Source organism: Prionailurus viverrinus, chromosome A2, assembly GCF_022837055.1.
Source record: "Prionailurus viverrinus isolate Anna chromosome A2, UM_Priviv_1.0, whole genome shotgun sequence".
Lineage (NCBI taxonomy): Eukaryota > Metazoa > Chordata > Mammalia > Carnivora > Felidae > Prionailurus > Prionailurus viverrinus.
In genome coordinates, this window is record NC_062562.1 from 167,974,884 (window position 1) to 167,990,235 (window position 15,352).

The window sequence follows — 15,352 nt, forward strand, 5'->3', positions numbered from 1 at the left end:
GGCTATAACATCACAGAAATTACTTGTTGGACCGTCACAACACAAATGATACCGCTCAGTTATAAATGAAGTTACTAACATGCATACTTTCGGCATTTTCAAGATTAACACACCATAAGCAGATGTCAAAACAATAACTAGTCCTATAAAGCAAACACAAAAGAGGTAAGACCACTGAGTAAACAAGCTTTGTATTCGTCTCTGCAACAGTGGTCCCTTTACGTTTATACTTAGATTTCACTTCTTACTAAGACACGAAATTCTCTGTAGCACATAACTGCACAGTCTATATTTTCTTCACACAGCCCACTTCCCCGATTGGCAGCGAGTCTTGAATAAATAATAGAGGCGATATGAGAGGTAAACAAAAGCAACTCAAAGCTACTAGCAATTTTTGTTAGGAGCGAGTTGCTGAGGTTGACGATGGGATCCTTGTAATCATTTGTGAACACTCTGAAGTTGAAACCTGAGTCCAGAAGGCCAAACAGAACTGCTTGGCGGAAATTTTTGTCTGAAATAATATTTCGCCGAGAAGGGAGATCACAGCCCGCAACAGTGCTTTATAAAAGATAAGAATAGGCCAAATGAAGCTCTGTTCAACTGTCTCAATGACTAAGTAGAAATATATTACTGTTCAAAGATGATCAAAATTCCCAGAAGTTGAAAACTTAAGAAAACTGTATAAATGACAGGCAAGTAAGAAACTAAAAAAACTAACGGATCTCCTTGAAATCTGCATGTGCTCTCAAAAACCTCAGTTTTCAAGTCTATCGCACGAACACAAAACAGCTTAAAATAAATCTTCACACATTTTCAATTTTTTAAATCACATACTAAATTGTAAGTTTAAAAAAAATTTCATATAAGAAAAACTAGTTTAATATTTCTAGACATTCAACATCTTTTTTTGAATATCACAGTTTCCTCACTGATGAGGGGCCATAAGGCAAGCTGAGGGCAAAGTACATGTCCCCACCCTCCCCACCTCTGGTGGGACATGTGTGATATTCCTCAGACCCTCCAGGCTGCCCAAGGACAAAGGAAAGGAAAGGAAAAACTGGCTAACTGATAGAGATCACAGTCCTACAGGACGTGAATCTCCATCAGTTTACAAATGTCTTAGTAAATTACAAGAAAAAGCCAATCTCATCAATAGCCTAATCTCCAGAAACCCGTAGACTCAGTTTCCTGGAGCCCCAACATCACCATCCCCCCCACAGTGATGTGGGAAACAAAGGCAAGAAGGAGATGACAGGTAACATTAAATCTCTTTATAACCTGCAGCCCATTCACAAATACTTGAGGCAAATACAAAGTATAACGTTTCTCCAGGAACCCCCTGTGATCACGATGTTAATACCTCGCTAGAGGGAAAACCACCTTAGCGTGACCATAGCCAGGCCTGCAGGACCCTGTGAGTCCTCAGTAGCATATGTAAATCTCCTTGGAAACTTCCCCTGGACTTTATTTACCTCCTCAACTCCATAGTAAATAAGCAGTCACTCTTCACAACCCCAGGGCAGCATTTTCTGCCCATGGGTCCTGTCCCCGTGCTTTCATGATCGACTTTTTGCACCAAAGACGTCTTCAAGAATTCTTTCTTGGCCATTAGCTCCGAACCCCACCATCACCCTAATACCTCATCACTCACGAGAGTACTCAAAAGCTTAACTAGTCAGTGGGAAAAACTGTCCGTTGTTTGGAGAAGGAATATTTTTTTAAGTATTCAAAAAAAAAGGTCTTTATTTGAAAAAAGTAAAGTAGTGTTTTGGTATAGCTTTCTATACAGACAAACTACAGGAGTTCTAAAATAGTCTGGAAGGACATATTGTATTTCAAAGGATGATTTTTTGGAAAACGTTCAGAAACTAAAAGTCAAGGCAGAAGTTTAGAAAAGATACAGTTAAAAGGTATGGACTTCAGATGGACATTTCTCACATAAACTTACCCAGTGTTCTTGACATCACAGGCAGGGCGGAGCTCAAGACCAAGATGGACACACAATTCCCAATGATCTGTGCGGGGGTCAGAAGGAATACTGGGCAGTTAGACTGCAGGATGATTAATACGATCGATCCATTCATGTTCTGGGAACTCACCGCACACTCTCCTCACCCTGTACTATTGTACTGGATTTGGTTAATTTCTTAATGATATTAGTCAACATAGAATTTAAAGAGAATAAGAAATGTTTCCTACAAACACTCAGAGTCATATGTCAGTTCTACCAGATTTTACAGCATCTGGCACAAGTAGGAAGTTACAGAACACTTAAATTACTTTCTGTGTCCCTCAGACAATGCATTTTACATTACTGACAGAGGCTGCCAATTTTAAAAAGGTTTGCCCGTCAACTAAAAAAGAACGAGTACATTTAATACTTCTCACTATATTTTTAAAGCCAGACTACTGCTCAGGAGATATAATTTGCTCAACTATTCTAAGATTTAATATCAAAAAGCTAGAAATCTAAAACCCCTAAATTCTAGTGATTGATTTCCAATGTGCCCTATGCTTACTCTTCAATATTAAATAAAAGGAGCTGAAAATACCGATTAATACCGATTAATACTGATGATCACTTAAACTAGATGCTAAGCATCTCAAGAAGTCGCAGCATTCTATAGATAGGTAAATCAAGTACACGAAGTTCTCTTTTGAGATAGGCTGGAAAATATGTGATACGTAATAAAAACAGAAGCAACCAGCAGCTCTTACTAGTCATTTTCCAGTGACAGCCTGTGGGAATATTTTAAAAAGATGCGGTCACTATATACGGTAACAGTCTTTGTTATTCCAAAACCAATGACACATCCTAGGAAGTCAAATTAGCCTCAGACTACAAAACGTTTCTGAATAGAACTCTTCCGTCTTGCTTTAATTATTCAAATTTGAAATACTTGGTCTCTACTACTTGTAGCAACTAAGTTCTTCAGATTTCAAACAAGCTCCCTGAAGTACAGTTTGCACAATCAAAGTTACTCATTAGCAATACGTTTTCTTCAGAGGAGAAAGAGTCCTTTCAGGAGCCTTCCGCAGCCAGTTAGCAAGCGCTGCAGGTCTGCGCATTTACAAGTGAATGGAAGCCGTCCAAATTAAACAGAGCAGCACAACCTTTTCCCACTCATTCAGCATTCTGAAAATCTTCCAGTTTGCGTTTATGCGATTTACAAACAAATACCTATCACCGCAAATGAACCATTCAGGGTGATTATGACATAAAACACCTCCTTTGCCTTGGAAGGCAAAAGGGAGGCACACAGCCACCTAAGACTTTACCTTTGTCATAGTTGTGTCATCCTTCTTGGGAATAAAGTTTCCGAAAAACCGGAGGCTATAGAAACCGACGACAGAGGACACCATAAGATAGCTGTGAGAATCAAGGAAAAAACTCTCCAAAGAATGCAAGTTTCCTTAAGTTCTCAGCAGTCTTCAAAAAGTCTTAAGGCTCAAAGGGAAAACAACAAAAAGCCACTTGGCATGCTTGAGGAAGACTGACTTGTTTTTCCTTCTAGGCGAGTGTCTTAGTAAATTACCACTGTCCCAGAAAACTGGACAGAAAACTTGTTGACAGAATGCTGAGTTAAAGAAAGGATACAAAATCAAAATGATCTCAAGTGCAGCTCCCACAAAACCGAAAGCAGACAGAGAAGCATTTCCTATCCCAGGGCCCTGTGGGGGAAAAAAACCGCTTTCAGAATGACACTATATATTTGGATTCCCCAAGACTATTAAATAAATATCGGAATTAAGAATGTTTAATACTCTGGAGTAACATCTACATTTTTAAAGGACAATAAAATATGACATTAGACTGAGTTCATCAATTAATTGAAGCACATGTTAACAATTTCAGCAAACTCAAAACATCTCCGAATTATCTCAAATGTAATTTACTTATCAAAATGATATTATGCTTATTGTTAAGTCCTGAATATTACTGGAAGCAATTTTTTAAACAGTTTCGTAGGAATAAATATATAATTATTTAAATGAACCCTAAGACAACATATAAAAATTATACAATTAAAACACGTCAAAGTAAGCTAAGCATACAGAGAAAGTGAATGTGCATATCCTATTTCCACACTTGAAGGTTCTCTCTCCCCAAATCTTCCTTAGGAATTCAGATGTTTTTTAAAAATATAACTTAATTAACACAGACTTTTTTTAATGTCATGCTATGCATTTTTTCCTAAGCATTATACCTATTCTCAAAATCTATCTTTACCTAGAACTTAAAAAACAATCAAAAACTAATATTTATTAATGAGACCAGACAGGCAAAAAAATAATAATAATTTCTTACTAAAGTAGGAGCAATATTTTCAAAGTTTGCCAATTAAAGGAACTATTCAAATATGAACTACTGTCAGCTTTAACAGAAGTACCCGGAAAATTAAGAAGGTATAGTCAAGCTAATAAAAAATAAACCAATAAAGTGGTGCCTGGGTGATTCAGTTGGTTAAGGATCTGACTTCAGCTCAGGTCATGATCTCACGGTTCATGAGTTCAAGCCCCACGTCAGGCTCTGTGCTGACAGCTCGGCCTGGAGCCTGCTTCGGATTCTGTGTCCCTCTCTCGCTCTGCCCCTCTTCCGCTCATGCTCCGTCTCTTTCTCTCTCTCTCTCTCAAGAATAAGCACTAAAAAATTTTAAAAATAAATAAAGCAATAAATAATATCATACGTATCATATATACATTCTAATTTTGGCATAAAGAAGTAAGAAGAGGGGCCCGTGGGTGGCTAAGTCAGTCAAGCATCTGACATCAGCTCAGGTCATGATCTCACTGTTCATGGGTTCAAGCACTGCATCGGGGTCTGTGCTGACAGCTCAGAGCCTGGAGCCTGTTTTGGATTCTGAGTCTCCCTCTCTACTGCCCCTTCGCTGCTCACACTCTGTCTCTCTCTCCTTCAAAAATAAATATTAAAAAAACAAAAAAAAAGAAATAAGAATACCCATGACAATTTCATATACATAAATAAGGCAAAGAACTTATCAACTTTTTGTCAATCTTTTGAGAAAGAAATGAATAATGCTAATAATAGAAAGCTTATTGGCTGGGCTGAAAAACATTTTGGAAATATTCCATCTCGAGAGAAGACCTACAGGCAGGATTAAGATGATGTGATGTATTTAAACAATCACACATGGACTCTACTAGGTGTAAGTTCCTCTCTATGGTACGCTAACGGATGGCACAAAAGTGTACCGTGGGTGCTTGGGGCTGACACAGTGTGCAATATCTAAAGGAGGGTCACAAAGTGAATAGGGTCACCAAGTCACGGTAGGTGACTTCCTGCTCTATCAATGGATTTGGGTCTAATCAAAAGCTAAAGACCAGGTTGTAGATGAAGGACGACTGTCTAGTGTTGTTGTCTGTGGAATGAGGTACCCAGAGCATTTGGCAGACTAGACACCAGGCAGTGACAGAGGGCACAAGGTCCAGCAGAAGTTAGAGGAGGGCAGGATCTAAATGGAGAATACGGCTGCAAACATTAGCGCTGAAAAGAGCAGGGTGTCTCCGTCTTAGACCCAGGGAAGAAATTTAGGTTGATATTGGCTTTTTTCTATGAAAAGACAGGTGTATCACCTGTTTAGAGGGAGAAGTGGCACCAAAGCCTGAATGAGTTTGGAAGCCCTTTCTATGGGGTATGGGGAGACTGCTGACTTGGAGAAATATTAGAAAATGTTACAACGTAAATACTATTTTAAGGAATCAAAAGTGTACAGAGACACCTAGAAGTATGCCAGATATGAATCTGTAGTGATAACTACCTTCTATACAGACAATATATCCAAAAAGGCTGACAGAATTTAAAAGAATCATCAACTTTTAAACAAGCGAGAAAACACAATTAATTCATGAAAAGATGTACATCTGACTCTTCTCCAGTAACTAAACTAAATGATTTAGTAAACTGAATCACAAAATGTGTCATTCTTTTGAAGCATAAATCCCTACAAGCCATATATTTGGACCTTTGGCAAAGACAATGAATGAATCAATCTAAAAAACTCCTCCGATACCACTATTTCACAGAGTACACATTTTCTTAAAGAATTACAAATATGAACTTCTGTTAAAAAACAAACAAACTGTGATACAAAAGTCTACAAGGAAACTCTGGTATTTGATAAAAGGGCTGGCCAACCCAAAGTAGGAAATTAGAAACAAAAGACACGGTTTACAAACACTGTGTATGAAGGCTGCTTACATAAAGAACTTCATACAATCTGATACATACTTGCAGAAAGGTGAATGTTGTAAATTACTTACTTTAAAACACTCGGTATATACAAAGAGCACTTGTGCAAAAGAAAAGACTTTGAAAGCACTTTACCCTTGTTCCCTTTGGCATGGCTGTTTCATCAACCAACAGGCAAAGAATATTACAGGCCACCAGGAGGACCGAGATGAACTGCAACACAGACAGTGAGCGTCAGTTCTCAGTGAGCGTCGATACACATGGATGAGAATCTCAGTTGCTGACCAAATATATGCTTCGGTTAGTGGAAAAGCAGGCAAAACCAAAATTCTATAAACAAACTGTTAAGGACTCAACTAACTGCAAAAACTCCAGAATAAACTCTAATAAAAGCCTCTGCAAATTACTACAATTTCAAAGCTTGTGACCAAAGCTAGTAATAGAAATCCAGTTACTACATGACTTCACCAATTGGAAACCCACAACTCCACAGATTTAACATATCATTACAATGTTATCAGAACTAGTTTAATGATGGAATTTTCATATCCTAGCATAGAATGTGAAGCGGTGGGTATCTGCGACACCTCATCTCTTAATTCTACAGGACACAAAAGAATGAATTTCCTGCTTTCATGAGGAAACAGTTAATCTTGAGGACTTTTTAAAAACTGCCATTAATTTCCACTTTTACTCTATTGACTTTTTCCAAATAAAGGTACAGACGGATTCTAATCCTGTTGATGGAAAACCCGTTTACTAGAAACCATTTAGCCGAGGGAGTTGCCATACTCAAATACCAAAGTAAATAACAAATAATGTGCTTTATTTAACTAGGCAAATGAATTCTTACTGTTTCAATAAGAAGGAGAACCATAACAGCGGGATACACCAAATTTCTTTCCCATGCTGAAGCTTTTTTTCGCCTCTCTATTAGAAAAAAACAACAAAACACAACAAAAGATTTCCAAAGGTTCTCTCATTCCCCAAAACTCACAGTTTCATTCTTTATTGCTATAGCCAGTATGTATTATTTTTATATAATTTTTCTGCAAAACCCAGAAATTTTTAATTTTCCTCTACAAACTATAAAAATCAAAGTGTTAAAATCACTTTGCTAACATTAAATAGCTCAATCCTATGATGCCTACATTTTATCTCTGCAAAGACATTTCAGTTGCTAATGAAACATACTGTTAGTACACAGGTTACTATGAAAAGTTGGAAATATCTGTATTTGATACAGATTTAGGTAATGATACAGATTTGAGTGAATAAAGTAACGTGATTAAAAATCCCCTCCAATCCAAAGATAAATTCCTCTAGTTTTCTAGAGGCTGGAAGCAAATTTCTGGCTACAACAATCTACCTTCTATCACACCAATCCTCATGCCATGAACGACTGGTAAAATCAAATCAAACTTAACTAAGAACAAAAATGTGCACGAAGGAATCAGAGCTACCACGACAAACTTGTGAGGTCAATATTCTGTGAAATGAGTCAGCGTGAGCCCTCACGTCTGCACTGCCTTTCCCTGCAGACTTCTCCACTTCCCGTGCAGACTTTTCCAACATCTAACTGGCACGGCCCTGCGAGGCTGAGACGTCAAGCAAACATCAGTAGGTAAAATTAAATGATGCTGAAGCAATGCTTTCAGCAAACTCAACAGGGTCAGGAAAACAAAACTCGTGTGGAGTTTGGGGCTCCCAAGGCAGCCGGAATTTGAGAGGCTATGACCAGAGAAAAGGAAAGAAAAAAGACGAGAGCCTAACATTCAGCCTCTTGTCCTTCCAGGCACCAATGGCTGAGAGAGCAATAGGAAGAAGCTGAGTGACAGGAAGAGGCTGGGAGAAGAGGCTGGGAGGGCGACAGGAAGGTACAGCAAAGAGGAGGGGCAAAGCCTCTGCCAGGCTCATGTTTCTTGAGGTGAAAACCAAAGTTCGGAGTTCATTAAGAAGAGGGGAACAGAGCCAACAACGAAACACCCAGGCTTTCACTTCAGAAGCTAAAAACTGAGAGCAAGGCCAAAGTGCAAAGAGACCGGCCCTCATGAAGGGCACGACCCACTGTGGAATGATCACCAGCCCAGACAGAGGAAGGAGTCATCCCTACTCCAACTGCCCCCCAGAAGAAAAAGCGAATCCTCTCTAGGAAGAAAACATTATCCAGAGTTTCTACAGTTTGGTGTAAGAAATGTCTGACAATCAAATGTTACCTGGAGATAGGACAGAGAAAGAAAGAGAATAAAAACAGACTTTCGGTTTATCCGGATATTGAACGTATCAGAAAGAGGCCTTAAAATAACTGATTAATAGGTTCAACAAGATAAGCGACAAGATGGCAACTGCCGCAATTTGAATCCAGAAAATAACCGAATGGAAATTCTAGAACTGAAAAATACGGAAACTAAAAATAAGAGTTCAAGAGGAAGTTTAGCAACAGGACACAGCTGGAAAGACAGTGAAATGGAAGACACATCGGTGGAAAATAGCACAGATCAGAGAATGTAAAAAAGGAGGAGAAATTCAGAAAAAAAAAAAAATGTAGGAGTGAAAAGGTCCAGCACATGTGCAACCGGAGGCTAAGGACATAAGAGAATGAACAGAAGGGGTATCTGACGAGGTAAGGGCCCAACCGTTTCCAAAGCCGGTAAAACACGCTAAGCCATATGCTGAAGAAAGGCGGCAGATCTCAAGAAGAATTAACATAAGGAAAACCAAACCTGAGCACGTCAGGGTAAAAGTGCTAATCAAGGACAAAAAGGAAACCTTACAAGCTTTCAAAAGGGCAACAAGACAACTTTCAACTGGAAACCAGAAGACTCTAGAAAGACATCTTTTCAATGTGAACTACCAAATAAGAACTCTAAATTCTGTGAAAATACCCTACCAATGAGAAGGAAAGGAAAAATGTTTTCAGATAAACAAAAACTGACAGAATTCATTGCCAACAGACCAGCACTAAACGAAATGCTAACAGATATTTTTCAAGCAGAAGCTAAATGAACACTGGAAACACAAATCAGGGGCACACGAATTTAAACACCAGTGAAAACCACTTCACGTCCACTAAATTGGGAAAAATGTAGAGTCCCACATTGTCACTTGCTGACAGTGAAGTGGAGCAACAGGAAGTCTTACCCATGCCTGGAAGAAATGCAAAATAACACAACTACTGGGAAAATAATTCAGCATTATTTAAAAAAGTTGTATACCCACAGACTCAATGACCCTATAATTCCACTTCCAGCTATGTACCCTGAAAAAACAGAAGTACCAAGAGATGTACAGGAGAATGTTTATACCAATATTACTCACAATAGCAAAAGATAAGAAACACATCAAATATCCATCAACAGCGGAATGAATGAAGTAACAGACAACATGAAGCTGTTTACAAAGACGAAAACGACGGCAACCTATTGAATGGGAGAAGATATTTGCAAATTATATGTCCACTAAAGGGTTAATATCCAAACTCTACAAAGAACTTGGACAACCCAACACCAAATTTAAAAATGAACAGAGGATTTAAATTTTTTTTTCAACGTTTATTTATTTGTGGGACAGAGAGAGACAGAGCATGAACGGGGGAGGGGCAGAGAGAGAGGGAAACACAGAATCGGAAACAGGCTCCAGGCTCCGAGCCATCAGCCCAGAGCCCGACGCGGGGCTCGAACTCACGGACCGTGAGATCGTGACCCAAGCTGAAGTCGGACACTTAACCGACCGCGCCACCCAGGCGCCCCTGAACAGAGGATTTAAATAGACATTCTTCCAGAAAGACACACAGATGGCCAAAAGACACATGAAAAGGTGCTAAACATCACTCATCATCAGGGAAAGACAAATCAAAACCACAATAAGATATCACCACACACCTACCACAATAACTAAAATCAAAAACACAAGTAATAACAAGTGTAGGCAAAGATACAAAGAAAAGGGGACCCTTGTGCACTGTTGGTGGGAATGCAAACTAGTGCAGCCACCACGGAAAACAGTATGGAGGTTCCTCAAAAAATTAAAAATAGGATTACCAAATGATCCAGTAATTCCAATACTGGGTATTTACCCAAAGAAAACAAAAACACTAATTCAAAAAGATATATGCACCCCAATGTTTACTGCAGCATTGTTTACAATACCCAAGACATAGAAACAACTCAAGTGTGCATCCAAAGACAAATGGATAAAGATGTCATATATACATATTTACACACACACACACACACACACACACACACAGGAATATCACTCAGCCATGGAAAAGAATGAAATCTTGCCATCTGCAACAACATGGATGGATCCAGGTAGTATAGTGCTAAGTGAAACAAGTCAGTCAAAGACAAACACCCGTGGAATTTAAGAAACAAAACAAAGTAAAAAAAGACAAACAAAAAACCAGCTCTTAAATACAGAGAACAAACTGGTGACTGGCAGAGGGGAGGTGGGTAGGGAGACGGGTGAAACGGGTGAAGGGGATTCAGAGTACACGTATCACAACGTGCACCGGGCAAGCTACAGAATTGTTGAATCACTGTATCACACCCCTACGACTGATGTAACACTGTCTGGTGATTACACTTCAATAAAAAAAGAGAAATAAAAACGAACAAATTTTCAACAACACTGGACTTCCATCTCAGAGGCCAATTTACCACCCAGGCTGAAACAGTTAAGAAACCAAAAAACACATGCATATGAAACAGTGTCGAGACACTGGACGTGTGACCACAGAGAGACGGTGATCTCTGAGAGATGCCCCGTGTTCGCCCCTGCTCAGTGTCATGAGATGGTGTGCTAGCCACAGCACGGGGCGTGGGAACCCAAGCAGGGCCCAGCTCATTCCTGGAGTGGAGGACATAAAATGGGAGTGGGGAGAGACCAAGTTGGCTGGACTGTGCAGAGCAAAGTACGACAGGAAAACTCCTCAGGGGAAGAACTCCAAGGATCTTGAAAGGGTCATCCTTAGTCTTCAGCGGGGTAAAGATCAGCTCAGGTACACGAGCAAACAACCCACAGCTGAGGAAAGAACCACTCAAAAACGTCAGAAGGAGCAGTATCCAACCATCACCGAGGGCCAGGAATGGGGCCTGTTCCCGCGAGACAGTAACAAGGCCTCAGAAATCAGCAGCATTATTGCCTTGATGTGAGAACAATCGGCCCTACGGGGGATGCCGCTCTGGCCCCGCCTGGCAGGCCTTCAGAGCAAAGGATACAAAAATATAGCGCCCAGCAGTAAGATTCACAGTGTCCGCTACCCAGTCAAAATTTGCCAGGCAGGCGTAAAAGCAGAAAAGTACAACCAATGATAAGGAGCAAAGTCAATCAGTTGAAATTTATCAAGAACTCACACAGAAGTGAGAATTAGCAGATAAAAACACTGAAAGGGGTTATCACAACTGTATTCTGTATGATCTGAAGAGTAGAGGGCACAGACTAAACACGTTGGAGTCCTAGAAGGGATAAAACAAGTCTAAACAGGACTTCCAAATATAAAACCTGCAGGGCCTGAGAAAAATGCGATAGATGGGATTAAAGGCAGTTTTCACACTCGAAAGAAAAGATTAGTGAACATGAAGATACAGTAATAGAAACTATCCAAAACGAAACACACAGAGAAAAAACCTGACAAATAAAGGAAAATCCTTGAGTTTGGGGCAACTTCCAGGGCACCAGTGTACATATAATCAGAGTCCCTGAAAGGCGGGCACAGAAAGGAAAAGAAAAAAACATCTGGAGGAATAATGGCCAAAAATGTCTCAAATTAGATGTAAACCATAAATTCCCGGATCCAAGAGACTCCATTAACCCAAAGAATAAGAAGCATAAAGAACACTACTCTAAAGTACATCTTAATCAAACTATTCAAAGTCAATGATAAAGAGGACATCCTAAAAGCAGAGAGAGATAAAAGACAGTTTAAAAGATGATGACAGAAGATAACTTGTCAAAAATAACGCAAGCAAGGAGACAGTGGAGTGACATCGCTGAACATCAGCTTCTAAAAAGTCATTTTACAAAACAACAAAAAAGGTGAATAGACAAATGTTTATCCTCTCCCCAAACTAAAAGACAGTCTTTATCAATAGCTTCGGACAGACTGGAAGCCTATAACCCTCACGAAACATTTCATAATTTTTTGACTCTTTCAGACTAAGGTCGAGTTTCTGGAAAGACAGCAAGACCAATACACGAGTGACAAACAAAAATGTACAGTACCTAATTTTGTCTTAAGGGTCTTCACATTTTCAAGTTCTTGTTCCAACTCCATTATATTGCATTCCACTGATGAAGACAGTCCTAGCAAAAGCAAAAATATTTTAGGATATAACAACAGAACCCAACAGTATAGAATGGGTAGCCCTCACATTTAATTAAAATACAAGACAACACATTACAAATCCTGATCATGGAGAATAAAAACAAATGCTGATTTGTGATTCACAGAAAAGTATACCCATTTCTTTACCACTCAAAACATCCACGTTCTTGCTGATTAAACACTACACGTTTCCTAAAGAATACCTTATTTTGATAAAATGTTTAATTGATCTGTTTATTTTTTATTTAACGACAGAAATACCGTATGCTTATTATAGAAAGTGAAAGAAATTCAAGATCTAATTCTCTATCCCACCTCCCTAAAGTGACACTCAGGAACAGCTTGGTTGATGCTTCCACACCTTTCCTCATACTCATGTATATATTCACATGTACATGTATACCACACACATGGTCTCTGTTATACAAGAATGGGTTAAATTGGACACGTTACTTAACCACTTGCTTTCCTAGTCAATGATACATCCATGTTTACAGATAGTGCCAACTTTAACAACTGAATAATATTCCACAGTATGGATGCACTTCAGTTTTATTCAGAATTATTCCACTTATGACTAGTCCTAGGTTTTCTGCTATTTTCTGCGACTACAACGTTGCAACAAAAATTTTTGTATGCATATCCAGTACATTCTAATTCTATTATTTTTGCAGGACAGATTCCCAAAATTCTGAGTCACAGGGTATAAGCATTTACAGTTAAGAGATATTTAGAGGTTATTCCCTTCCAAATATTGCAATTTATTGTAAGAATTTAAATTATTGTAATATTTCCATTTCCATTTATAGCTTTTGAAAGTATCTATTGTCTAATACCTTCCCTCGCACTAGATGCTGTAGTTCTTGAATTTTGGCCAATATGATGGATAAAAAATGTTGGGTTTTTTTTTTTTTTATGTTTATTTTTGAGAGAGAAAAAAAGAGAGAGAGACAGAGCGGGAACAGGGGAAGGGCCGAGGGAGAGGGAGACACAGAACCTGAAGCAGGCTCCATCCAGGCTTTGGGCTGTCAGTACAGAGCCCGACACGGGGCTCGAACCCACAAACCATGAGATCATGACCTAAGCTGAAGTCCAGTGCTTAACTGACTGAGCCACCCAGGCGCCCCAAAAGTATTTTCTTATTGTTACTTTAACATATATCTCCCTAAATGTGGTTAAGCATCTTTCATATGTTTATTTACCACGTGGATTTTCCCTGTTCATATTGTCTACTTATTTCTATAACGACTTGCATATCTCCATATTCTGTTTTATCTGTTCAATTCTGAAATGGATAAATTAAAATCCCCACTACAAATTTACTTTCATTGATTAGGTTTTCTCAGTTTTTAAGCGTTTTCTCAATATATATTTGCATTTATTTGTCTGCTATGTTTTTTGGGTTCCTAGAAGACTGTTACAGCCTCCTTAAGAATCACATCTTTTACCATTAATGACCCACTTTGTTTTTAATGTTTTTCAACTTAAATTCTATTTGGTGGACCTTAAGTTCTACTTTCTTTTTGTTTTTATCTGTATTTGTTTTACTTATTTACTGATTTACATATGAGAGACCAAAAAAGATTAAAATTAAAGGTAGGTAGGTCTGTGTGTCTATCAATGAATCTTATTCGAGGTTCAACCTTATCAGTTAGATTTTGTTGGTTACAAGCAACTGAAATGGATGGACTGGGTACAACAGAAAAGGAATTCATGAGAGAGAGAGAGAGAGAGAGAGAGAGAGAACCAGCAGGAAAATTTCCAGTTTTCCTGGGAAGGAGAGGAACCAGGCAGCTGGGGGGCGCTCCGGGTGGCAGGAACAGATGGACTGTCTCCTCTTAGTATTACCGCTGGGATCGATCAGTTCCAACGATTTTCAGTCTTTATGTTGCTCGGATCAAGAATAAACGTCCAGTGTCCTGAGGGCCTAGCTCAAGAGTCACGAGCCAATTCCTTTGGTAGGGGAGGCAGAGAACTCTGACAAGCAGTTCCACAGAGGTGATCAAATGTGAGAAGGAAGAAAGCCAAATCAGATGCTTTACTACAATAGATCTGATAGGCTCTGTTCTTTAACAGTGGAATTCAGCCGATTTACATTTAGTAAAATATACTATTTGCATTCAGTAGAATTTTGTATAAGAGCTGATAAACTTCATTTTATACCTTCCATATTGCTTGTCTTAATTTTTAAGTGTTTTTTTGATTTATTATTTTTTTAATGTTTATTTTGAGAGAGAGAGAGAGAGAGAGAGAGAGAGAGAGAGAGAGAGAGAGAGACAGGCAGAGAGAGAGGGAGAGAGAATCCCAAGCAGGCTCCACACTCAGTGCGGAGCCCAACTTGGGGCTCAATCTCACAACCGGGAGATCATGACGTGAGCCAAAATCAAGAGTCAGACGCTTAACAAACCAACTGAGCCACCGAGGTACCCCTTAAGTGTTTTTGTTCCTTTTACTTTTACCTTTACTAAAATGAAATGTGCACGTAGTTCTGACTGCCAAATACGTTCACAAGGTACATACTTACACGCTGACCTGCCTCCCCGAAGACCACCACCTCAAATTGTTTAGCTGATTCTTTCAGCATTTGTCTCCCTATCACTAAATAAACAGCTTCCCTCGCTAGGCCCTGATTTTCCAGCTCTAAGTATTAACTAGGGCCTTCCTACCAAGGAAGATAAGGATTTAAGTCTCTATAAGCCACACACCTTATCATTCCTCCCTCTCCCAATGTGGACTGTTGGAAACTGTGGTTACATCAATATTCGATGTCTGCATGACTGCAACAGAAATGCCATCTGCTGCTTACCCACGTA

At 39.2% G+C, this 15,352-nt stretch overlaps 1 protein-coding gene across 5 annotated transcripts in view; it reads right to left on the reverse strand.

The window, feature by feature from the left end:
- The window catches only part of LMBR1 (limb development membrane protein 1), a 150,727-nt gene that overhangs the window by 23,486 nt on the left and 111,889 nt on the right, over window positions 1–15,352 (reverse strand). For all 5 annotated transcript variants that reach the window (XM_047835397.1, XM_047835387.1, XM_047835415.1 and 2 more), the window contains 6 exons: window positions 12,437–12,517; window positions 7,065–7,141; window positions 6,347–6,424; window positions 3,599–3,672; window positions 3,280–3,370; window positions 1,949–2,015 (listed from right to left, as the gene is read on the reverse strand). In XM_047835397.1, coding sequence (XP_047691353.1) covers window positions 1,949–2,015; window positions 3,280–3,370; window positions 3,599–3,672; window positions 6,347–6,424; window positions 7,065–7,141; window positions 12,437–12,517 — 468 coding nt within the window. The remainder of the gene's footprint in view (window positions 1–1,948; window positions 2,016–3,279; window positions 3,371–3,598; window positions 3,673–6,346; window positions 6,425–7,064; window positions 7,142–12,436; window positions 12,518–15,352) is intronic.